At 39.0% G+C, this 25,877-nt stretch overlaps 1 protein-coding gene across 2 annotated transcripts; it reads right to left on the minus strand.

Moving 5' to 3' along the window:
* Nucleotides 1–4,849: 4,849 nt before the first annotated feature.
* On the minus strand, nucleotides 4,850–24,452 carry tasp1 (taspase, threonine aspartase, 1). Of its 2 annotated transcripts, none has more exons than XM_086045819.1 (15): nucleotides 24,311–24,452; nucleotides 23,816–23,890; nucleotides 22,774–22,975; nucleotides 22,147–22,214; nucleotides 21,565–21,633; nucleotides 20,873–20,993; nucleotides 20,669–20,753; nucleotides 20,500–20,579; nucleotides 20,254–20,360; nucleotides 17,365–17,484; nucleotides 15,858–15,936; nucleotides 13,096–13,206; nucleotides 11,974–12,081; nucleotides 11,365–11,438; nucleotides 4,850–5,877 (listed from the first exon to the last, which is right to left on the minus strand). In XM_086045819.1, exons 3-15 carry the CDS (start codon nucleotides 22,901–22,903, stop codon nucleotides 5,785–5,787), a joined length of 1,245 nt encoding a protein of 414 aa, XP_085901945.1. In that variant the 5' UTR covers nucleotides 22,904–22,975; nucleotides 23,816–23,890; nucleotides 24,311–24,452; the 3' UTR covers nucleotides 4,850–5,784. The 2 variants fall into 2 exon arrangements, with proteins under 2 accessions (XP_085901945.1, XP_085901944.1); XM_086045818.1 differs by having other exon boundaries at nucleotides 24,218–24,397.
* Nucleotides 24,453–25,877: the final 1,425 nt, after the last annotated feature.

The following is a 25,877-nucleotide window of genomic DNA, read 5'->3' on the forward strand; positions in this document are numbered from 1 at the left end:
ATTTTGCCAATAGGATCAAAACCATCGCAAAGCGCTTTCATCTGTTTGACCCACTGCAACACATTAGTCCCTCCTTTTGATGGGATTTCTTTCAAGGCTTGACTACTGAAAGAGCCTCTTGAATTATTTTTGTCTATGGAGTATCGTCACATTCCAGTATCATTTTTGCAGCACGCATACACACACAGCGCAGTCTGTCTATAGTGGGGACCTCTGACCAGCTGCAGCCATTGTCACACAGAGGAAGCCATTCATGGCGTGCTCATTCCTCCAGTTAACTGTATGCCACAGCTGGCCAAGTGCACGGCTCGTGTTTACAATGCAGCAGGCTCCTTCCTCACTACCGTGTCGATTACTGGCTTTTCTACCCTTCCAAAACTCCTCAATGTGCACCACTTGACCGCAGATATGTATCAGCAATCCATCTTCTCTAACTATAATTAAGATATAATTCTCTAAAGCTTCAAACTTCTGTATCATCAGACCCAAAGCCTGTAAAGTATTCTTTTTATGTGTCCTGTCCTCCTCGGTTACATCATCGTTTGAAGCTAAGATTACAGTACACAGCCTGGATCGTTATCTATAGCAGACCATCTGCTGCACAGGCCATTAAGAGCTAACGTGTTTGTCTTTATTTAGAAATATACTCACCGGCCACAATATTAGGTACAACTCTAAATACACAACACACGATACTGCTTTTTTTCCCCTTAATTTACATTGTGAGAGTGTCAATTAAGTTCCAATTCTTGATTGTTTTAATTAGCAGTGGAATACAACTGAACTGCACTCATACTGAGGTGTATTTTAATATTTTGGTTACCCCAACTTAATACACAAGAGGGTCCAAATATTAAACAACTCATACAATTTTAGCACTTCAAAAGCACTGCAAAGTACAATCACAATAATGAACATTGTTACATCAACACCTCTCTGACACTGACAACAATTTGTGCATTGGATCTCATTAGCCCAAATGTAACGCGTAATTTGGTGAAATAAATACAAGTGAGATTCGACGACAAAGCTGTTGGACTCACTTTAAGATATTGTGTTTATCTAGTTCGTTACAAAACACAATGATGGTTGGTTTTTTTTAGTCAACCTCTCTGGGCCCCAGTAAATCCTCCATGTCAAAGAATGGCAATTACTCTGACATAATTACTACAATTGAACAAGAAAAAGTCATGGCTAATCCACACCAGTAGGCTATGTTAAAAACTACAGAGAAAACTTGCTGCTCTGGATTGTGGGGCGTCACTGGAGGTTCATTTCTGCGATACTATTTTAAGGATACTTGTCTCGTACATTTCAAAGAATTCAAAGCACCATATTAGTGGTATAATGTTACGGATCTGAAAGCGCTCATTAAGAAATACCAAGATATGATTGTTGGTGTTGTACCCTCTATTTCTGTTGAGAACTAATAGATGTCAAACATTCTGTTTTTTTTCTTTTGCACAAGGGAAAAAAAACTAAAGCCAAACTTTTCTACAGCTCATTTCTCTAGTAAAATGTATTTTTTAATGTACATGTGCTTTTTTTCTTTGGGCCTGCTTAAATTCAATGTTGGGGTTCTTGTAAAGTAGGTGATGACTCAGAAAGCAGCTCATTATGGAGTTGTGTAATTTTTATCCTCTCACACTCCCTTTGCTTCTTTGTTGTGTCTTCGTCTGGGCCACAATAGCACGTGGTCTTAACCCCACTATAAATGAAAATGTCTGTCTACTAATCTGGAATATCTGATCAGGAACTTTCTCCACCCATTGCGTCTGAGCAGCACAACAGAGGTGGGGCCAATTGCTAGGATAGAAGGTGAGAGCAGCTGAATAAACAGATCAGGCTGTGGAGGTCTAAAAGAGCAGTGACATGATCTGTTTCTTGATTGGCTGTGTTGGGCCCTTTTCACGAGTACATTTTTGAGTCCAAACTGTTCTTTTGGCTGTTCATCGCGATGACAGATTTTTTTGGGAGCCTGAGTGCGCACCCACAATGCATTAATGAAACTTTCCAGAACTTGTGACTTATGTTAAGCCATTCTGTTTATGTGTATTGTGCAAAGTGGAGGTTATTAAATGCACTATATAAATACAATTGTATTTATTGTCTTGTATATCGTATTTTATTATCACTACTAACTGCCAGAGGAAATGATCACTACATAGCATTGTAGTTGGATCTGTGCTTCTGATCCAATTCAGATGGCTGCGTTGAATGCGGACTTCAGAAAAACACAGTGGGCCAATAACAGCAGATTGACAAAAAAAAAAATTTTTTTAGATGTACCCTGTCTTTACTGGTACTTGAACCCGAAAGACTTGCTGCTACATGTAACGAAACCTAAAATCCAACTTGAAAATAATTGAAGACCTTCGAAAAGAGACAAAAAGCTGAGACACATCATTGCTTTAAATCTTATGTGACAAGAATGGCACTCTGTACCATACAGACCCTTTTCAAGGTAACAATGTCAGGCATTGGTTTTCCTTTCGCCTAGCATAGCAAATCCCTTTGCTGAGCTAATAACTTGGCACTCGTTCTGGTAAGACCTCCTTCCCTCCTGAGGGTCAATGTTGACTAAAAGAGACATCACCAGACAGTGAATGTTGACCCTGTGTGTGGATGTGAAACAGTGACAGTGACAAGGAGGTTGGCATCCCTGAGGTGGGAGATTTTGGGCAGGGGTGAAGTAGCATGAGCAGTGATTCATTGTGACAGTGGCGTTTGGCATGTGAGGACAGCAGCCTGGCCTGCAGCCTTTGATCTTTATTTGCTTCAACGTCTGTTTTGCATTTAAGAGCCTCGCTGAGCACCAGGCATTGGATACACCTTGAATGGCTCAGGACTTTGTCCACTTTTTAAAGATCCAGGATCCCTTTTCAAAGCAAAAGGGGATTCAGGGCACAGAAGGTTCATGCTTGAAGGGCAAGGTTTCCGAGATGAATTTGCTTGAGGGTCTCCCGGCAACGCAGATTAGCTCTGATGAAAAGTGGGCGCTCTGTAATAGCCCATAATCAAGCTAATGGTGACTGGTGTGAGTGTGGGCGAGGGGCAAGGTAACAACCGTCTCTTTTTAGATGGACTTACAGGATCAAACCAGGGTCAGAAGGCTAAAGAGGAAACACAAACACATTTCTGACACTTCTTCTGACCTGTCAGCTACATTTTGCATGTCAGTGATCTCACAAGAGTGCGATTTGTTACACTTGCAAACCAAACTGCCAGTGGATGAAGTCATCAAGTCAATATGTTATTATTCTCCTACATGTTTAGTACCATGTAAAACCCAGTGAAAAAAAACCCATCTGCTGCCAAGTCACATTCAATTTATTTATGAACATCACTGATTAACTTTTTTTTTCAAATTTCAAAATGGCGGCACTAATATGGATACCAATATTGGTATCAGTGTCATTACTGTATGCCTCGACAGTATCGGTGCCTTTAGAAATTATCCGATACTAGGCATCGGTACCACAACAACGACCTGACATAAACCTTTCGGGAAGAAGCTATGACAGCTGTGTGCGTGTGGAAATACTTTAAGGACAAGGATGATGATACTTTTAGGCGACTGCAAATTTTGCTCTGCAATCTAGTCAAGTGGTAATGGAATATGCTTCCCCACCAATTGCGGAGGTGGTCTGCCAACCAAAGAGTTTTGTGAGCATGCACAGTGGTTAGTTGTTTTTGTTTTTGTTTTGTATTTTTCTTTGTAATGTGCTCATAACAACTTTTGTTAACTGTTGTAAAACGAATCCGTGTTGCCTTTAATGTGACATTTGTGTGTGTAGTTTTATAAAACAGACATATGTATGGGAATTGTGAGGTAACACACTATATGATCATGTGATTACAATGATTCATTCGTTTTGCTTATTTTATGGCATTTTAATCTGTTTATGTTGTCGGGCAGAGCTGCAAAAAATGCACAGTAAACCCATTTTACATAGTGTCCCCAAACGTTCAGACTGAGGCACCACATAACTGAAATGCCTTGCGTTACAGGCTGTATTTTAAGAACATGCAGTTGGATGTTAAAATGTCAGGAATGAATACTTCTTACTCTAAAACGTGTTATATGTCAATAAAGGTATTCTACAATCATGAAAAGTTTGTATTCCACAATCATGAAAAGTTTGCATTTTGTGTTCCTAAACAATACTTGATTATAATGAAACACATTTTTTTCAATTGCAATACTTAATGGCTTTCCAAAGTATTGGCGAGTACTCAAATGTGAAGTACTCTGTCTGGGGGAAAAAAAAAGTGTTACTTTCTAACTCAAATGCGTAAGTGGACACGGACACAAATTCAAAGTTGGCAACTGCACCCAAAGCCGTTATCAGAAAACAGTTTGAAAATTCCTTGAAAACTGTAAAGAACAGGGAAAAAAATACAGGTTTGATCTTTTTCTTCCCATCAAACTCATGCATCTTCAAGATTATATCCTTTGAAGTTTTAAATATTTTGGCTTCGACACTCCACGATAAATCCTTAACATTTGTAAAATGGAGATTAGGACAGGTAGAGAAGCAGCAGGCATTTAACCCCCCCAAAAAAAAATAGGTGTGATAGAATTGTAAAGATTCAGATGCTTAAAAGTTGAAAATTGTGGCTCCTCAACATACTTGAGCCTTGAGGCTAAGCACACTGGCGACTTGTCTGTCGAGTTCTCTTTTCCAACCAGCATGCAATTTATTCCCAGACTATACATTTTGACAGGAATAAAACACTGTCTCAAAGGGTAAAAAATCTGTTCTCCAAATAGCTGCGTGTGGCAGAAATGCAACACTCCAATTCCAAGAAAATGTATCAAGTTCTGAAGTTTCTCAAGATAGACACATTGACACGGTAACATAAAAGTTTATTTACTTCTGAAGCACTGTAGTAAGCTGCACACAAGGATTTTCTGTATTTCATACAGGTTTATACCGGATTTTCACGTGACAAGCACCATATTGGTTTGAGACTTGAACATTTACTAATAAAGAATCTAACAGAAACATGAATTTTACTTTTTCCAAGTAAAACTTCCTAGCACCATTTAAATATGCTTTAAAATGCATACATTGGATTATAGATTACCCCCTCTCTCATAGCAACAAAATACAAGTCTCTTATGATATCTATATAAATATGAGATATTTATGGTTTGCTAACAGTCGTTCTTGGTTGTAGCTCTAACTGCTACAGTATTAGCATAGCTCTGGAAGTGCATACATACATTTCTGCCCTCTTGTGATGCGCATGCAGTGCTATGTATTTACTTTTGCATAAACTATGCTGTTTATAAAGGATGAAAGATTTTTAATGATGTGTAAGTGTGAAACTACATAGATGTTGAATATGTTAACCAGAGTAATTATATCACTATTTTACTGTAATTCCGCTTTTCACATTTGTCTTAAGTAGCAGGAATTCTCCAATGTGCATAATTGCATCTATTGTGCTTGAAAAGTATTTTTTTTTACAACTGTTGGATTTGGTATTGAAATCCCTTAATAAAAATAGTTCCATTGGTGAAGCAATCCAAAATAATATCCACCCTGTTTACCTCAAAATCATAGCTTACCCTCAATAAAAAGGAAGAAATCAAATATGTGACACATCAAGGCAACAGTGCATCAAGTATAATCCAAGTGCATATGGAAGTCCTGCAAGTGCACAAACTACATGTGAAACACCCGAGCCTGTTGTTTCCAGCATCATACATCTTGATGCATTGTGAGTATAGCATATAGCATCGCTTGGGAAGCCAACAAGAACGGTGAATGGGACTCAATCCATCGTGCTCATCAGGCGACAAACACCTCCTTCGATGGCCAAGGACTGACCAGGAACTGTTCCAGGTGGTAATCTGGATATGTGTGTCTGGAAGGAGCGCAGAAGATGACAACATGAGATGTACGCGCAAGGTGACGCCATTTGTCAGAAAATGGACAAACATTGATTCATAATTTAACACTAGATGAGGATGCTACTAACGTTTTACATTCATGTAACGAACACAACAACAAGGTCTGACTCAAACAATATCAAGCAATAAGAATTTGTTTAAATGATGTATTTCTCACCGACGCCACTAGTCTCAAAGGGTAATATCAGTGAAGTTTGGCAAAGAAAGAAGTGGGAATTTTTGTCAATCAGTCGAGGTACAAAATCCATTCATCCACTCCGCTCATCAGATCAAAAAGAGGCAAAAGTGAGTCAGATGCAAATACTAACTGGCGGGGTGGAGGAAAAAGTCTAGTCATAGTAGTAGCATCAACTGCATGACAGCTGGTCCACTGAAAACTGTCAAAAGTACATCTTTCCATCAGAGGATGATATGACAAACTAAAGTGCCAAGGCTGCAGAATTAATTACTTGCAGTTGCAGATCAGTTTGTTGATCAAATGTGACCACTGTGAACAATAAAGTCAGCGGATCGTCAAAGTCACATAATGCAGTGTTTGATGTTTTGCGGTCTCCTAGGCTGTCTCCAGCCAGCTGCTGCACATCGGTCCAGACTCAAATCAACTTTGGTTTGATAAACGCAGCGTGACATTGGCCGATGTTTTTGATCTGGAACATGAGGTTATAGTTCATCTCCATTTGTCTGTTTTGACTGTTAAATGACACTTGGATGAGAGGTTTATTTATGGCGGGTAGGTTTGTCATCCTAAAGGAATAAACTATCAGAAATAAGAAGAGAATCAACGAGCCACTGAGTTGGCTTGACATCACATCTCCAGTTGCAGGACCATCCATCTCTCCAACATTCTTCATTCAAGTCCTAGACTATGGCCCCTGGCAACCTGGGGGCAACTGTCATACACTGGGGAACATCACCCGGACCTGGCTACATACACACATGGCAACACTCTTGGGGGTTATTATGCCTCCAATACAACCTTCTGTATTCATCTTTTTCCCTTCATCTTTTGCGGATGGGTTTTGAGAACAGCCATTTTAAATCTGTTTCAAGTGAAAGTTCAAAGCGGCGTTATAATCAACTTAAGGTGCTTTCATGTCAGAAGAGAGCCTTTGAAGTCTTAACAATTCAGACTAAATTCATCAAAATATAAGCTACAGTATTTACAACTAGGAGCTATGCATGATAAACATTAACAACACTCCAGCATGCAAGCCGTCAATCACCTTTAGAGACGTTCACTTTTGTGGCAACCTGACACAATGACCATAATGAGCGGGCAGGCAAAAAGGGCCAGTGAGCAAGCACACCACAATGCTGACAGCATTTTGCTCATTCCAAAACTCTGCTTATGTGGTTAGGGAGGATGGGTGCTTATTTATAGTCAGGAAATAACCATCCCGTAGCCAAGCCATGTGTAAACACCTAATGCGATGGATGCACGTGTCCGTTACAACTTCAATCACAATCCATTTGGTCATTCTTGTACTGACTCCTACTATTGTCTGCAGTGGAGTAAAATGCACATCAACAGTCACTCATATCAAATTGTTGCATCGTGGCCAAGGCAATGCATGTTTATTCCATGATAATGACCCTTGGTGGGCTTGAAGAAATGAACAATTACCTGATAGCTACACAAAGTAAACAGAAAATGAGGAGCTCCAAACCAACAGCGTGCTTGCTGTCAAGTTGTCAACCAGTGAACCGACCACATGACATGACAAAAAGCCGGGTCAAAACATTACATGAAAGACATAGTTGGTCTGAATTTATGGGCAACAAACAACTTCATGAATGCCTCTGGAGGCAAGACAAGCCACATGCTAAGTCCAGAGAGAACGCCAAAAGACACTTTTAGCACGCCGAATATGTCACTGTTTTGTTGTGGCTTTCACATTCTTTAAATCATGTGCTATTTATTACCAAGCCTAAATGGATAACAAAAACAAAATGTACAAGAATGAAAGACACTTGTCATAAATTAAAAAAAATAAAATAAAAACTACACAATATCAAAAGGACTCGCATTGCATGCTATCCGATTATCTCTGGCCTTAGTTTGCACAGCAAAATGCTTTATAGTGGTAATGATGTCCAGGAAGAGGGAACAGTGCCTAGGTGGGGGGCAGCATATTTTACATTTCTCTTTCATCTGCGCAATCATGATAAGCCATGTGAGGGAAACGCGATTCCGCATTGCCTGTCATGCAGCTCACGTGTGAGCAGAGCTGGGTATTTTACTAAAAAAATTGCATCCGTTATTAGTCATCCGTCTACAGCGTGGGTACCCTTCCATAGTCCATCTTTTGTTTTGTTTTTTTCTGGGGGGGGATAGTACCCATCTATAGGCTGCTCCGTCTAAAATTTTAAACAGGCTTCATTTTAAAATTTTTCCCGTCATTAGGCAACCGTCAGCAAATCGGGCGTCAGTGAGACGAACCGGTCTCTCACATCTCTGCGTGTGAGGCTCAGTCCAGCGTAAAGGTGCAGCCATTTTAAGATAATTTGACAGTACTGTATTAAAAGGATCTCACGCTGAATAAAGTCCATTTCTAATGCACTTTGGCACAGCTAAAAATGTTAATTCTGTCTAATATGAATTCTCTGAAGCGGGCAGAGGTGCGGTGTACTTTGGTGTCCCCTTGTTGGGGACCAGAATGATCACTCATGCACGAGCACACTGATAAGCGCCCAAACTAGATGTGCCATATCATGAATGGAATCGTTCCTCCCGCTATTTTTTTATGAAAAGAGCCACCTTGCATAAAAGTAATAAAACGACTTGATATAAGTCATGTAGTCCGACATGGATGAGTGCAGCACAGTGTGAGCATGTGCCAGGGGTGGATAAGGGAGGATGGGTTACCTATGCTGGGCCACAGTACACTACGATTGGCCCAGAGTGACGGTTCCCTTTTGGTATCTAATAAACATCCACAATCCCCAATGACCTGCAACTAAAACCCTGGAATAAAAATGGCCCCACATCATCACTGTAGCTGCATATAAGGGAACAACTGTTCAACATCACGAGAACACCTTATGGATCTCTGACATTCTAGTCGCACATTAAAAAGAGTATAGAGACACAGCACTTATACGACAAAAGCTTTTAAATTTATGCCCTTTTCAGTGACCTAAACAGAATGGAGAGGAAACAGATGCCCTTCACTTTGGCATTCATTGAGTGGAGAATGTGTTGGCAGCGTTTAGAGGCCCAGCGGAGAAGCAAAGGCTCGAGTTTTGTTTAGCACCCACAATGTTGGCTTGAAGTACTGGACGGCCAGCTGCTTTGGCATGCAGATGGTAAAAGAAACAGATGCACATGTAAGCGTTGTAGCCTCACTCCTTCAGCATGCTGCCTTATCAGTCTCAAACGTAACACTGCGATGTTTGCTGCACAAGCTAGGGATGAGGCTGTTTAATATCACTGCTGTAAATAGAAACTATGTGAACTATTGCATATCATCATGAGACATTATCTGGGTATGAAAAAGCAATCCTTGCGTGCATATATTCCGCAACTAACCAGAGATATGAAATTCTGCTTTCTTCAAGTAAAAAAGATAAACACTTGTGTGTTTTTAAGTGTATTTAATGCCTGATAGGGAGGCGGTCTACCAAGACAGATAGACTACAAGACATGAGTAAAGTCAGGAGGGGTGGAACAGTGCTCAGCAGGTCATAGTACCAACGCTTTGAAATCTGAGCCAACCTTGAACAACAGTGGCCTCTCCTCATTCAGAGTGAGAGATTCATAGGCCAAACAAATCAATGTGATCAGTCCTCAGAGCCATGAAGTCACTGCATTAAAACGCTCTTGTTCAAGAACTGCATTAAATCTCACAGATTGTCTGTCTTCAAAATGTGACTGAAACTCTTATGTAATATTAATTAAAAGAAACAATGAAGCCAACAATGAAGGAACCAAGATGACTAGATCAAACAAACATGCAGTAGGGGAGTAGAAATTGTTCAAATAGGCCCTGACCTGACTCTCGGCGTGTGTGTGTGTGTGTGTGTCTGTGTTGACCAGACACTGACAAGGTTAAACCAACTTTCCAACGCACAAATCCCCGTCATTAATTTGTACACCCCGAAATCCAAACAAGAAACTTAACCTTCATCTTACAGTATAATACAAAGTCTTCTCATGCGCGCAGCGCAACAGGCTGCTTTCTTTTGTAGTCAAATATTTCCAGACATTACTCTTCAATCCCAACCACCTGCTGCCATTGCGACATACTGTATCTGCTTTTGGCAAGCCCTCCAGGGTTCATTTCTGACAAGAGTCATCCAACTTATGGATTTTACCAGAAAGCTGATGGTAATGTAAGTCAAAAGAAAAGAATCATTATCTGTCTTTCTTCTGCTGCTCTCTTTCATTTTTGCTCCTCACGCTTGCATGTTTCTTTGTGCTCCGATAAAATAGCTTGGACAGGACATCTGGAAAGTGGGACCGATCAGCTGCCAAATTTTTGCCTTTGCGAGGACTCGCCGATGCTTGATGTTCACTTTGTATTTTGTTTCTATGGTTACTCTCTGCATTTTTTCATATGATTAAGTGAGTGCTGGTGTATGTTCTATGGCTAACTGCAACACAATTTTATATTTATTTATTCAATTCACTCTTTGGATTCCAATTCCACAGCTGTCCAGAATTACTATGCATTTTCTTACACATATACATTAATTACTTGATACAATGCTAACTCCAGAGCTGGCTGGGCATGTTACTAAATATTGAGCGTCCGTTATTTGTCATCCGTCTGCAGCGTGGGTACCCTTCTTTCGTCCGTTATTCGCCTTTTTTCCAGGGGAGGCTCAGTCTTTAATTTTAAACGGGCTTTGGTCGGCGATTCCGACTAAACTTTGACTCGCCACTTCCATTTAATTTTACTTAACAGGTAAGATAATTACTTTAAATTTCTACAAATAATGTATCTTTGCTCATCGTCATATCGCTGGCATTGGGCGTAATTCACGTATCGCCATAATCATCACTTTTTAGGACACCCCAAAACAGCATGTTTGTTTAACCATTAAAGATTGCATTGTCAAAGAAAGCAAGCCATTTTCAACATTTAAGATGGGTCAGTAATTTATCAAAACAATACCCACATGTGTGTCCTGACCAATCGTGACATAGGAGGTTTCGGCCCGATGCCAGTGATATCTATTATTAGCTGTACTTACAGACAGAACAATGTAATGCTCTTCCACTAGTTGACAGAATAATTGACCTGTGTGTAAACTTTTTGTGACATTATTGTTTGGTGAGGATATGCCAGCATAGGTTAGAAAACACCGCTGTAGCAGAGGTAAACTCAATGACAAACCAAATGTCAATAACATTTGAAGTAAGAGGATGTAGTGTCAACACATTTTGTTGAAAATGAATGGACGTAATTGAATTGTTGAAGCAGTTTAACAGAGCTCACCTTTGCTTTACTATCTTGGGCAGACATGTAGCCTACACACATGCTTTCTGTGGTATGGCTCCAAAGAAACTCCACTGTGCAAACATATAAGAACAAGTGAAAAAAAAGATACAAAATTGCATTTTTATTATAAAAGAGAACATGGTTGCTCAAATAACATAATTGTACTCAATTCAAGCAATATTAATGCAACTCAGTTTATAGTTGGCTCAAAAAAAGCCATCTATTGCAAAAAAAACAAACAAAACAAAAAAAGCTCCAGGTAGAGAAACCAGATCCACCAACACAATCAGCCAAACTGAGGCACATTCAGAAGGCCTGCTTGTCTGAAGATTAGCATTTGATGCCGTAGTGGGAGGTCTTCATGAGATCTGAGATGAAGGGTGTGAAACTAGAGCCTGATTGTGCCAGTTAAAACAGACCACCTGCCAGGAAAGCCAGGGTGAAGACACCCCCTCCCTGACCACACCCCATGAACCCAATCCAAATCTCCCTTTTATCTAATTGGCCAATGATAGAGTTTAAATATTTGCAACCACATTTTTTTGGCTGGCCTTAGCTAGGCATGGAATCCAAGTGTGGCCAGGAATGAAATACTCCATGTCTCACCTAGAGAACCCTGAACATTTGTCGACGGGTGAGGTTCCACACATTTGCAGCACCTCAAGACGATGACCCCACCCAAAACTCGATCTTCGCTGGCCAGAAAGGGTGAGCCTTAAATGTAAAAAGAACAATATATTTTAGTGGCCAATTTTAACTTCCGTATCATAGCTTCCTTACTACATCACATGAAACAAAGAACAACAGCCAAAACACACACTATTAATTTGATTATGATGATCCTTCAGTGCAAATTAAATTACTAAATGCAATTATTCTGTCGTGATGTGTTTGATTTGAGAAATGTGAAATAAATTGTGTCAAACACTTGCCTACAGGTTGAATTAAAAATGACCTATAATTGTATATATGTATGTATGTATATTCTATAACTTGAAAGGCTGATGCCTGTCCAAAGCATAGCAGCCAAGTATGAAGTATAGTGCCTTAATGTTTCCCATTGTTTAACTATCCATTGTCCTTAATTGATGGATGTGTACATTATTGAGTATGTCTTTGGGATGCATGTCATGAGAAACCCTTTCTACTATAGAGCTGACGCAAAGAAAACAATTGTGATAAAGTCTGAGTAAGAGGCCTTCACATTATAGAAACCATTACTGAATGTGGAGCAGGATTTATGGGGCATTGTTTAAAAGGAGGCAGCTGAATTAACTTGAACTGGTTGCATACAACTTGTCCAAATGTGTCAGTGTTATAGATTAATGACAATGTCTAAGTGGTACAGACACATAGTCACTCGCTGAAAACACCAAGCAAACCGTTATAAAATGGAAGAATTATGAGAATACAAGAAAATTAAACCTTCACATGAACATTCAATGAAAACATCTTCAAAATGAAGTGCAGCCATCAACCATGATATGCGGGGAATTTGGGGGCCAAGTGGAAATAGCAAAAAATAAATACATAAATAAATAATGAATCACAAGACTTTTCTTTTGATTCTGGTCTTCCCGCTCTCCAACATCTGTTTGTTACATCTGTCTGTTCATGCTGTTGGAAATCATTGTTTTTCCACAAACTTGTTCTTGGCTGACAATACTGCACGCATATACAATCACTGGGAAATGTTAATGAAAGCTACATACAGTATGTGCAACTCACTAATGAACTTGTTTTGCATAGCTTCCAGCAACGCCTGATGGGCGTCTTCTGACTGCATGGCAGCGGAGCATTCCCGTGCCAGCATGGTGCGAATCAGATGCTCTCCACAGCCTGCGGGAGACACAAATACATAATTAAATATATGTGAAAACAACTGACCAGCATTATTTCACCTAAGGCTCAATACATCCGCTAGGCATCCTTTGAAAACTATGTTCTATCTGGAATATTATGGAAACGCGTACACATTTGGTCTCAAGATAATTCCGATATCTCTTCATAAATACAAATTAGTTTAAGGTGTATGCTTATGTAACACAAAAATATGTTGGGTAAATAAAACGGAAATATTATTAATATTATTATTATTACGGCACCACTGGCTAACAGGAGGGGGTTAAAATGAAACAGATGTTGGTGAACATGAGTGACCGCCTGCCAAATGTAACACTAACAATTTTATCCATAAAGTCTGACACATTGTATATTTCCCTATTCTTAAATTCCAGGAAAACAAATCTGTGGGATACATAAAAGCTGTGTATAAAACTGAGTGTGAACATGTTATTCTTGCCAAAAGCTCTGGATTACTTTAAAGCTGTTCGTTCTTGTTGCATGTGGTTATGGTATCACGTCCAAGGAGTAAAAGAGAGACAAAGTGCAAAGACTTTAAGCAAAGGATCTATAAAAAGCATCGGGCCACTGGCATAAGTGCCTCAAAGTATGAGCAAAAGCTTTTAAGACAAAATATCGCCGGTGTGTTTTTTGGGATCGTACGCTACTTAATACCAAAATTTACCAAAAACAGCACATTTGAGTCTTGTTGCTGTCAATTTAAGGTTAACTTTCACATGACTATTTTAAGCTTGAAAACAAGACATGTCGTAGAAAATGCGCTACTCCTCATTGAGGGTATTGCCATGTTTTTGTGAGCGCAAACGAAAGCCCCATAAAATATCAAGTAACTACAACACAACTAAAGCCAGTTCTGCAACTGTGGAGAGCAGATGCCTGGAGCAGTGCAAAGTTTCTTTCTTTTCTAATGAGAGCAGAATGTCACGTTGGCCAGGTACATGGGCTTTTTTGCACTGTGTATTATGTATTATGGCTATTTTGTTGATGTATGTAAAGTGCTTTGTTACAGCTGTAGCTGTTGTGAAATGCGCTATATAATAAAATTGTATCAAATTGTGTGTACTGTAAAACACTCAGAGTGATCATCATGGCAACACAAACACAGTTAAATTAGATCTGCAGCGGCACCAGAATAAAATGCACGGAAATCCATGAGTAGACTGTGACAGCCAGCAGCACCAAGAAGAGTTAACAGTGACATGCTGTTCCTTTATGGGCCACAACAAAGTAGGAGTGACATATTACAAATCAAAACACAATAGAGGAGAAGGCTATGAGGGACCAAGTGAGTGACAAAGGGTGAGGATCAAACGCCCGCTATGTCAGCATGAAAACTATTGTTTTTCCTAGTCCTTTTGATGGGGCTGGCTTTCATGCAGGGAAATTAAAAACAGGTGATGTACTGGAACACACATTATGCTCTACATTCCCTTAACATCCCCATAAAGATTTTTAACCAACATCAGAGACTGAGCAACATTACAGGGAAAGAGAGGATGTGGTGGAAACACAGTAGTGCATAATAAGGATGCTCGACAACTTGTTTTTTCCACCAATGATAAGCGATAACTACCTGCTTCACAATAATCGATACAATTTTTTTTCTTGAGGGGGGATACTACAAATATATCTTTTGTTGCATCTTAAAAGAATAAAACGTTTGAATCCCGTTTCCTACTAATGTAGCGGGGTCGGAGGATCATATAAATTAAAGTGGTCAGCGACAACATACAGTTGCACGCTTTGCTACTTTCTGAACTCTTGTCACTTCAAGAGGGAGGCGATGAGCAATCTCAAAAGCAATGATGTGTATCAATACTTATTAAGAAACTTGATTCTCTCAATGAATTGTATTATAACATGTTGGAGTAGATAAAAATACAGTTAAAAAGGAAAAGGCACAGCCGCCCCCGAGGTGGTACCATGGCAATCGGGCCAGGTGACACTGAGGCAGTCTCTGCTGTGGCTCTCATTCAAATTAATTTTACATTTAAAATCAGGACACAGGTGTAGGTGCTTTAGGACATTTGCATACGGACAAATGCAAAGTAAACACATTATTCATCCATTAATTAGTTCGGTTGTGTGAAACCTTTGCATTTACAGCACAATGGTGAGTGAAATGGCAAAGAGAAAAGCAAAAATGACAGTACAAACCACTTTCATTGAACCAAGTGTATGAGCTTGATTTCAGGTAAAGGGAATGTTAATCTTTAATGTACAAGAAAGCTGGAAAACAACTTGCATGGTGCTGCACTCCAGTGGCTATACACAATTTTTATCCATAGCAGGTGACCCGTGTTGAATGTCACTGTAAATTCAAAGTGCCTTGCCGGGCACCTGGCCTGCAGATGACTAACAACGAGCGGAGAAAGATGACTCAATCATCAGAGGAAGTGGCTGATGAAAATCACTCAGCAAGAATGGTTGGAGGTCGTCGGAAAGAATTATCAAGCCTTTTAAAGTTTGACTCACTGGAGCTAAATAACAGGCTCAAATACAATATCTGGTTCTGATTCATATCATCACTTAAACGAAATGTGGGGCTTGCAAACGTTAAACATGATAGGAAGAGGTGCAGACTTGTGCACAAAGTAGAAGGTTGTAGATATAGTGGAGTGTTATACCTGAGGTACTCACTGCAGTAGAGTAAGGGTTCATGTTACATGCATTTTCAGCCCAGCAGCCACATCCATAATGAGCAGCCTGAGAAAAGAAGGAAAAGTAAAGGCTTGAAACGCAAAAATAAGTCTTAATATGTCACAGTTTTTGGGCAAGGCAATTCTTTTTTCTTTTTTTTAAGAAAGTAGAAGTAAAACACTAAATGAATTTAGTTGATACAGTTGTGGCTGTAGGTTTTAGTCAGTGAATCAAAAGTTGTGTCACCAAGGTGCTTAACTCATTCACTGCCAGACATTTTCAGACCCTCTTTTACCCTAACGTTTGAAAAAAAATGTAAATAAGTTCCTGAAAAGACAAGTAAATTCTTCAATGGCAGTGAATGAGTAAAGTATTTTTAAAATAATATTTAATGTTTACTATTAACGTTATATAGGAAAAAACGTATTAGAACAAAATCAAATTTGTCCAAAAGGTTGATATTTACAGGATGCAAAAAGGTTGATGTGGTTTCATAGGCTAATAATGGAGCCACTTCTTGCTTAAATGATCCCACATTTTACAAGTTTAATGTTAAACTTAAGTTTAATGTCATTACTTTCAGGGTGAAGAATAACATTGACATGAAACGGGTGTGTTTAAAATATACTTGAAAAAAGTGAAACATGGTGAAAATACATTTTCGAAGACAATTCAATAAATACAAACCAACTGGAAAGCCGATTTGAATATTCCATTAAAAAAAAAATAATAATGAAGGCGACAAACAGGAAAACGAGTGCCATGTCACTTTACGGTGTGCATGTTGAAAATCTGTGAAGCTTTGTGAAATCAGTATAAAATCTGTATCTGTTTGAATATGCCGTTGAAATTTTGATAAATGAAGCTTTCCTTTTTCCAAAGTGAAGTACATTTAATTCCATTTGCCTAGAACATGCAGCTATGCATATTTCCAATGACGTTAACTTTTTGGAATACCATATACTATGTTGACCATTTTTATTTCAACTGGCTCAAGAATACAAGAGTTTATGGAGATTGAGGGGGGAAAGTGCTCATTGTAACAGCGAAACAATGTGAATCACCACCAGCAAAGCAGCACAGTTAAGTGAAACACAAAATTGAGCTCACTGGCAACACTTTGCCATGACTGTACATACAAAGAAATTGATTGGTGTAACTTCATGCAGGACTTATTTTTGTCAACTTGCAGAGTGCCAAAAAACACAAACCCCTTGATTTTTTTTAGTCAGGATTTTTTTCTTTTTTTTTCCCTGCTGCAGCACCATGATATTACAAGGCCAAATGACATCATACCATAACAATTCCCACGATCAATGTAAATGTGCAGTAAAGTAGCTAAAGGCAGTATAGAGATAACATCAGTCGACTCAGTAACCTTGATTTTCAGCAGCTATAAACAATGACATGAAGACATATTTTTGATACACTAAACCGTTGTTATGAAAGCTTGTCCCAGAGCATTCACACAGCTAAAAAGCCACAAACTATTACCTGGCCAACCCTGCCTGGATGCTTCATGGCCAGACCTCCACTGGAAACTGCTGCAGCTACATTGCCTTGCATGTCAACGACAACGGCTCCAACAGTATCAAGGCACTCGGAACCATTTTCCTACATCACAGGAAAAGATTAGCAGCCAGGAATTGTTTGAAAATTGTCAAATACATCTACTTGACAGTTGATCCAGCTGGAACAAATGGTATGGCCATGATGAAGCTGATCCTGTGATGCCTAAGGAACAAGAGTATAATTAATAAGTAACTATATATAAAGAGAGAGTTTGGAGAGAGGCTGATGTTTTGCAAACTACACAAGTGCTACATTAGAAATACTGTAGATTACATAGTGTATTTGACAAGCATTGTATGAATCACTCTTCCATGCTCTTCAAATTTCATTCATTATGACTTGAGTCCTCCCTGATTGCAGTTTGCCTCAGGCATGCTTTGCTACAACCTTCACAAGTACAATCAAGCCATTGCAACGGCATGTGATGCACTTCTAATCCCAAACAGAAACTGAAAGATTACATTTTTGAAATTGGCACATGGGCCATTTGGAGATGAGGTTAAAAAAAGGCTAAATGTATAAGCATGTGTCATGTATTTATCCATCCATTTTCTATACTGCTTAATAACCTCATCAGGGTCATGGGTGAGCTGTAGACTGTCCCAGCTGACCTGGCTGAAGAGGCGGGGCACACCCTGTACTGGTCCCCAGCGACAGTAATTGCAGGACACATTTAGACAAACACCCATTCGCGCATTTAGGACAATTTAAAGTGTTCAATGAACTAAACACATGTTTTTAGAATGTGGGAGGAAGCCATAGTACCCCGGAGAAAACCCACGCAAGCACAGGGAAAACATACAAGTTCCTCATAGGAAGGTCAGAACCTGGATTCAAACTAGACTTTACATGATCAGGACTTTGGGGGTCTAATCACTGTAATTAAAAAAACAAAAAAACAGATTCAATCACAAGATGAAGCATTATGCCATTGAAGTAAATTCCTTATCTTTGTCTCTATGATTACTGCATAATTGTACTTTTACACTGTATCAACAAAAGTATTCTCAAGCATTTAACATTTTTTGCCACGCCCCAAGGAAGGAAAGGAAAAAAAAAAAACACTAAAAGTGTTATATTTGAAAATTAAATGTTAATTTGCGAACAAACAAGCAGAGCTTGTAGTAGTCTTTTCACAGCATAATACGAAATTCAGAAAATCCTGCTGACTGCATGTAAGCTTTGGCCAAAAAGAACACAGTGTGCTGTGATGGGACAGCATTCAACCGAAAATGAAAATGAGTGCCTAAGGGCTCAGCTTACGAACATCACATGACCAACCCTAGAAAACATATGTGCCGTGATTGGTCGTTACCTGAGCCTTAAGGCACTGTCATATCATTTTCAGTCGAAAGCAAGTGGCAAAATGGCCACCCCCCTGAGATGGTTAAAAACGGGTCGATGTTGCTGCTCAATTCTTATTCCACAAACGCAATGTTAATCAGAAAGCGGCATTTAGAGTAGTGGGGGCGCATAAAACATATTTAATTAGACTTGACTTCCTATTTAATAAATAATACCATTAAATTAAAAAAATAATTATAATAACACATACCGGTAGATTAGAGTTAAATACAAGCCAATTTGGAGGGAGGAACATTGGATTATCAAACATAGGGGGGAAAAACATCTTCCTGCAACTACTATATATAACATATTTTTAGACAGATGAAACACTGTTAACCGTGTAAGTCTCTTAACTTTGTTTTTTATATTACTAAATGAATTAACTGATGGCTTAATTGAAAAACACCATTCATACCGGCTGAAAAATTGTGGATTCTGAAGCTGACCGAGTGTGGTTGCTGGACTGCACCAAATGGTCACAAACTCATCTCTAAAATCGTTCACTGCCATTAACGAATTTACTTGTCTTTTGATAGTCCAGCCATTCAATCCCAGCAATTTCATAATATTTTTTTCAATATCTTTCAAACGTTAGGGTAAAAGAGGGTCTGAAAATATCTGGCAGTGAATGAGTTAACAGGTCATGCGGGGTTGCATTGGCAAGGAGATAGATGGATGAGAAAAGAGGGCAATTTAAACCTGGAACTCGTTTGTTACCAAGACATTTGACAGACAAATCAATCATTTGATTATACTACTCAAAGACGGCCAAGTCAGCAATTGGTATAACTACACGGTCGCTCTTTATTGAACAAATGCCATTCATGTTGAAGACAGCTATAACTGAACTCAAAATACAATAATATTTGTTATAAGAGGGTACAATTAGCAACACCTGGCAATGGAAGTTCACATGATGGTATAGTCTATTTTACATAATAACATACCATAACATTAAAAATAAGAATCTCCTACTCTCTTCTGTGTGTGGGTAGCACCACTTGTGGGTTGGAAGCAAAATCGTTCTTAGCTCAGCTGCTTTTTAGCTCAACTCATTAAATCAGGCTCCAGTTGTGGTGTTCAGTTCAATAAAACTTTGCACTAATCACTGTCAACACTAGCATCATTTTTTGGAGAAGTCTCTATGTACAGTCTGCTAACTCCATTTCCCCCGTGGAGCAACTTGAGATCTTATATAGGAGAACACAGCTCGCTTATTGCATCATTAAAGGTCTTCATCCATTCATCCGTCTCTTCCTCAAATGCGATATAATGTGGTTTGTCAGTATGTATGATTCTCTTTTTTGAGGGGGATGTGCTAACCATCCGGCCACTGTGCCACCCTAAAAATTGTTTGATATTTTTATTACTGGGATGTCATTAGTATAATAGCAACCGTGCATTATGTGAACGAGCCATCTAGTTTTCTTATATCTACAACATAAATAATGTAATACTACTCACATTGCTACTTGATTGTCGTCTTCTCTTTGTTTGATTACGCCCTGGGTCCATTTTCTCAGCCAGCTCCATCTTTCTTTTGTTCCGCTTATATGCAGATAAACTGAATTCTGTGTGTGATTGCAAAATAAATAAATAAATACTCTGATTTGTCTGCAACTACGCATCCAGAATCGCCTGTGTGTAATCTAGAGTAACTTTCAGCTCTTACGCAAATGCCTTCTCCAGAAGCAGCGGAAAAATACTCACTAGTGGCCATTTTCTCTGAGGGGCAAGGTGGGACACCATGGCTAATGGCCCAGTCGTGTGCTCCCCGTCCCACTAAAAAGCTGGCAAATAAATCATCGATTAAGACCAAAAAATACAAATATAATGTAGTCACAATACTGACAAAGTAATTGATGATTATGATATTCACCAGGGGGGTATTCTGCCGGCTGAAAGTTTCCCTTTCTGTGCTTCACTCAGCAGTCGATTTGCAACCAAGACAGGGTTCTTAATACCTGGACGGAAGGTCTGACAATTACTACTACTTATATGACAACAATGAATACAGCCCATTCCCTGAGTGAGTAATATAAGTAAGTATTCAATATATTCTATTGAGCATATAAAAACGTACCACTAATAGCCCCTACAGCTCCATAATGCAGTGATTTCCCATCCATGATACTGGCGTCACACTCTATTTCCCCTGACAGGTTTATGTTGGAGCCCATACCTGCATTCGTAAAAGGAGAGTCCTGGGAACACACAGAAAATGCAAATTACATTTGACCAGGAAGCATTGACAATGGCTTACCAATGTAATCTCAAGGATCAGTGGCCCTTTTGACTCGTTCCATTGCTCTTAATTTATGATGTTCTTCACTGTGGATGAAAAATATGTGGATTTTCTCTTTCTCTACTTTTCATGAATTTATCAATCATTTACCAACATGCAGATTTTGCCATGTATAGACAAGGCTGATGGATTTACAGTCTTCCGTAACCAAGTTGAACTAAAACAGTTAACAGTTAACAAAGCAATTAGGGATACAATGGGTACCTTATTGCAGCTGCAGAGATCATGAAATTCATTGTTATTTTTCTAATCCTTGCCTCGTGCAACAGGATATATGCACAAGCATGGGCAATTTAAGAACATAGAGGCTATTTTGGAAAAAAACATGCATGTGTTAATTTAAATTTAGCAGTAATTTGCACTGAGGTTTTTTTTTTTTGTTGGATGCTCATTTAGTAGAAAATAAGAACAGTTCCATCCATCCATCCATTTTCAGAAGTACTTAAGAAGCTGAATTATTACAAACCAACCTCAAGCTCAACCAGTGCTGCAGCCACGGCTTCAACTGCAAGTGCCCCTGCTTTGAGCTGGTCCACAGCCTGAAAATGATAAGACAGTGTTTACCTTGCCAGTAACATTATGCGGGTATACCTCACTTTGTAAAATATTAGGAGGAAGGATATTTAGTGTTAAAGTTAAAAACCATTGAATTACAAATATATTATATTCAAAGCAAAACAATAACATTTGTATCACCACTGAGTTGTACACCACTGATTGTGTTGAACGTTGTCATTAAGCTTCATGCATTTTTCACCAAGGAAAATGGTAAAAAAAAAAAAAAAAAAAAAACTTCTTACGTGAACAAAAGTGAAACACGACGATGGAGAATGATGTTTGATTTAAGGGTGTTTAAACGATTATTATTTGATAATGTTGACTGGAAGGTGATATCTCCAGGAGGCAAAAAACGTTTGGGAACAAGTGTTAGAAAATGTTTGAAATATCGTATCATTCAAATGATTCAAAGTACTTCTACTTTGCATAGGTTACCCTTTTCTGTGCAGGAAATTGTGGAAAGGATTCATGCATGTTGAGAGTAGTACACTTACTTGCTGGCAAGCTCTTTTGCATGCATGCTTGTACTCCTTCGCCTTGGACTCTGAATGGTAACCAGCACCTGAAAAGACATGAGGCAATTGCATAAAAGGGTTTGACCATGAATAAGTGAAAATAATGTATCTATTAAAAGAATGACTAAACAGTCTTTAAGATTCAACTCTATTTCATCTCCATTGAAAGAGAAGTATTTTTTAACTATTACAACAAACTTGATTGACCCCAAATCTATCTATGCATTTTCTATTGCACTTGTTCTCATTAGGACAGTGGATGAGGTGGAGCCTATCCTAATGGAATTCGGGCAAGAGGCAGCATACGCCCTGGACTGATCACCAGACAATCACAGTGAACATACTGACAAACAACAATTAACACTCAAAATCACAATTACAGAAATGTAATGTTTTAATTTAATTTAACATGCATGTTTTTGGAATGTGGGATGAAGCCAAAGTATCTAGAGAAAACCCACGCAAGCACAGGGACAACATTCTAACTCCACATAGAAAGGCTGGGACTGAGATTCAAACCCTGATCCTCAGAACTGTGAGTGCAAGCCCCTTCACTGATATTTCAATTCATTTTGCCGAAAAGTGAATGGACTGCATACAACTTACCTGCATGCACTAAAACAAATCCGCCGACACCTGGTTTGTAATTGTTGGAGGATTCCTGTATGTTGGGCCATGAATTGTCTTTGTAAAAAGTGCATTGTTCCACTTCAGCAGAGTTTTGTAGACTTTCCATAACCCTTGCATAACTTGAAAAGCCTATCGTGGCCCATCATCTGTGAGTGACGGAAACATTTTGAAGATAGACCTGTCAAGGCAAAAGGCAATACAAATGTCACACAAAGGCACCTCCAAAGGTCATTTCTCTTGATATGTACACAACCCAATTGCAATGAAGTTAAGCATATGTAAAAAAACAAAAAACAGAAAACAATGATTTGCAAATCGTTTTCAATTTATATTTAATTGGATACACTACAAGGACAAGATACTTAAAGCGATACTTTACTAATTTTGTCTATCAAGAATGTGATAGCTTTATGATTTTTTATGGACAATTGCCACTTCCTGTCGACTGAAAATGACATCACGTGTTGAGGGCACAGGTAACAACCAATCACGGCTCAGCTTGTGAACGTTAGGTGAAGGTGCAAAAGATTGATAATTATCCTGATCCTGTGCTGGTGCGACCAACTTAGTGCAAAGGTTAGTGTAGAGGCCTGCACTGCATTAAAAACCGGCATCTATGTGCAAAGGATAGAGCCGCATTTTAAATTGTTTTGGAAATCATAGGCGGGGCGTGTCCTCTGGGCCTAACAGAAAAAGGACCATCCAGATTGTTATTAGTGCAAAGTTCAAAAGCCAGCATCTGCGAATGTATGCGGGGGTGCACATACCACAACTCTGATAACAATCCTGATCATTTGTATCAGGTGTGTTGGAGGATGTAAACATCTAACATGCAGTATACCGGCTCTCGAGGACCAAAGTTTGACAACTGGCTGTGATTATGCTAACTTAATAATAATAACAAAAAAAATATTCGTTTTAAAAAAACCTTGTAGACCCTAAATGCATATTATCAAACGACAAACAGTAAGAAAACAAAACAAAAAAAGACAAGAAGAGATAGTGAGCAATCGCTCACCTTTACTCATGTGGTTGGCTTCCCACAATGGAAGCAACCGTTAGCAACGGCGAAACGCTGTCAACCGAGAACCCACTGTAAAATAAGCAATCCAAAATACAATTTACTGATGCAATGACAGAAACGTGTAATTATTCCATGTATTCCTTTCTTCCAGTGTTTATATAAATGTACATTGTAGGTTATTGACTTCCCAATAGTGCTTTCAAACTGGGGATAACATTAACAGATGTAGTTTTGCAGCAACGACGTGGCTCACTTTCAAAGTTAGAGTACAACGTCATAAAGACAGTTCCAGTCTGAAGTACGCTGGCACGTTGCAGCCCAAATCACTTGCGATGGAGCCTATGGTTGCGACAGCTAACAGTTCGCCAACATACAAATAAAACAACGTCAACTTACAACTTATACACGTCCCCCACGAGCAAGACACCAGTTTTTTGACATAGCCTTAACACGTACGTTGGTACTTCAGGCAGTAACTGAAGTACTTACACTCGCAACTCGGACAAACTTCTTTGACACTTATCACGTTAGCCGGTTAGCAGAAGCGTCGTGAAGTACTTCCGGGTCCAGCTACGCGTTGCTAAGGAAGTGGTGTGTTAGAGGCGCTGGATCACGTGACTCCAATGAGCGCTCTACGCTGTAATTGGCTAAACAGACACATTAACAGACTATATTTAAACTGAACTGAGGTAGTCACCCCACAACGATAGCAACGTTATCTTTTATTGATAATATCTAAATGTACTGCATCACAGTATTCTGTTTACAGTATTACAACAATAGCAGAATAACGCCTAATCGCACCAGGAGAGCAACGAGTTGCCAGGATCCTGGGACCCCACTCCACCCCACCTTGAGCAAGAGTCAGGACCCGGCTAGGAGCGTGGTTTCTTGATGTCTTTGATTTCTCAGTTATTTTAAATAGCACATTTTAAAGAGTTTTTAATTTGCGGTCAGTATTATTTGTGAAATGACTTATAATTACACTGGTTGGTTTACTACGCAAATAAAGTCTGTAATGAGGATGTAATATGTTCTCAAATGCACTGAGCAACATCAAGAAAATAGTACATTCTTAAGAAAGTTTTGATGATTTTAAACAGTTTTTGTATTTCCATAACACAATAACTGCAAGCCTAAATACAAGACTAGATAATCAAAGGGAGCACAGAAATAGTCACGTGTGCCTATACAATTTCATACAATTATAATTGTATTAATATTGCTCCCTGTAATTATGACGCAACATGTTATCCTCCTGTCGGGTAGCAAAACCTTACACATCAAGCCATCATATTTATGTGACTTTTAAAGACCATTTTCTTTTCTGCAAATCCAAGATAATTAAAAAAACACTTATTACTTACTTGGTTATGGCTTTCTAATTCTGACTGAGGATGACCAAATGACTCTGACAGGAACATGTACTGCAAGAGTGACACCTAGCGGTTTGGATTCGATTGTACACATAGAATAATGCGACATTCGGTGTACAATATATGTTTTTAATAAGTAAATAAAATACTCAACTTTACAAAATTTGGCTGTGGTGGACACAAACTAATTTTGCCATTTAAGTATTTTTTGAGTGAGAGTGCTAGTATGTGCTAGTATGTGCATCTTTCAACTGTGGTGCACATTTTAAATTGAGGCATGGCTCTGCGTGTTGAAGTGTTCACAATGATATATTTTTTCTTCATAATAATAAACAGAGAAGGAAAAAGGTGAGTAAAACCTGTGAATGAGTGCAATTTCCCCATGATTTCTCTGGTTTCAGGAACATATGGGTCAGGTAAGTGCAGACCTGAACCCAGACCCCAGACTTTAGGAGATTTCATGAAATACATGCATCGGGAGGCATGCGTTACTTTGATCCATGTATTTGGTGCTAATAGTCTTGAATGGCACCCTTTGTGACAACCACTGGCAACTTACCATAAACAACATTTACAGTACATACTGTGTACATAGACACCATCTTGAGTATGTCCATATAGCAACCGTATTGGATGTGGCAAAGTAAATTGTTTTGCATACCTGTCAGCCCCGGGGTGTA

Source organism: Filicampus tigris, chromosome 11, assembly GCF_054856515.1.
Source record: "Filicampus tigris isolate MCC_2025a chromosome 11, RoL_Ftig_1.0, whole genome shotgun sequence".
NCBI lineage: Eukaryota > Metazoa > Chordata > Actinopteri > Syngnathiformes > Syngnathidae > Filicampus > Filicampus tigris.

What these genes read in the sequence shown, in the direction of transcription:
- tasp1 (XM_086045819.1), bottom strand. Translation starts at nt 22,903, where the DNA reads ATGGAAAGTCTACAAAACTCTGCTGAAGTGGAACAATGCACTTTTTAC. An exon ending in CTCAGAGAAAATGGCCACTA is followed by an intron (nt 20,361 to 20,499) that starts GTGAGTATTTTT and finishes AATCACACACAG; the next exon opens with AATTCAGTTTATCTGCATAT. An exon ending in CCCAAGATAGTAAAGCAAAG is followed by an intron (nt 5,878 to 11,364) that starts GTGAGCTCTGTT and finishes CGCTCCTTCCAG; the next exon opens with ACACACATATCCAGATTACC.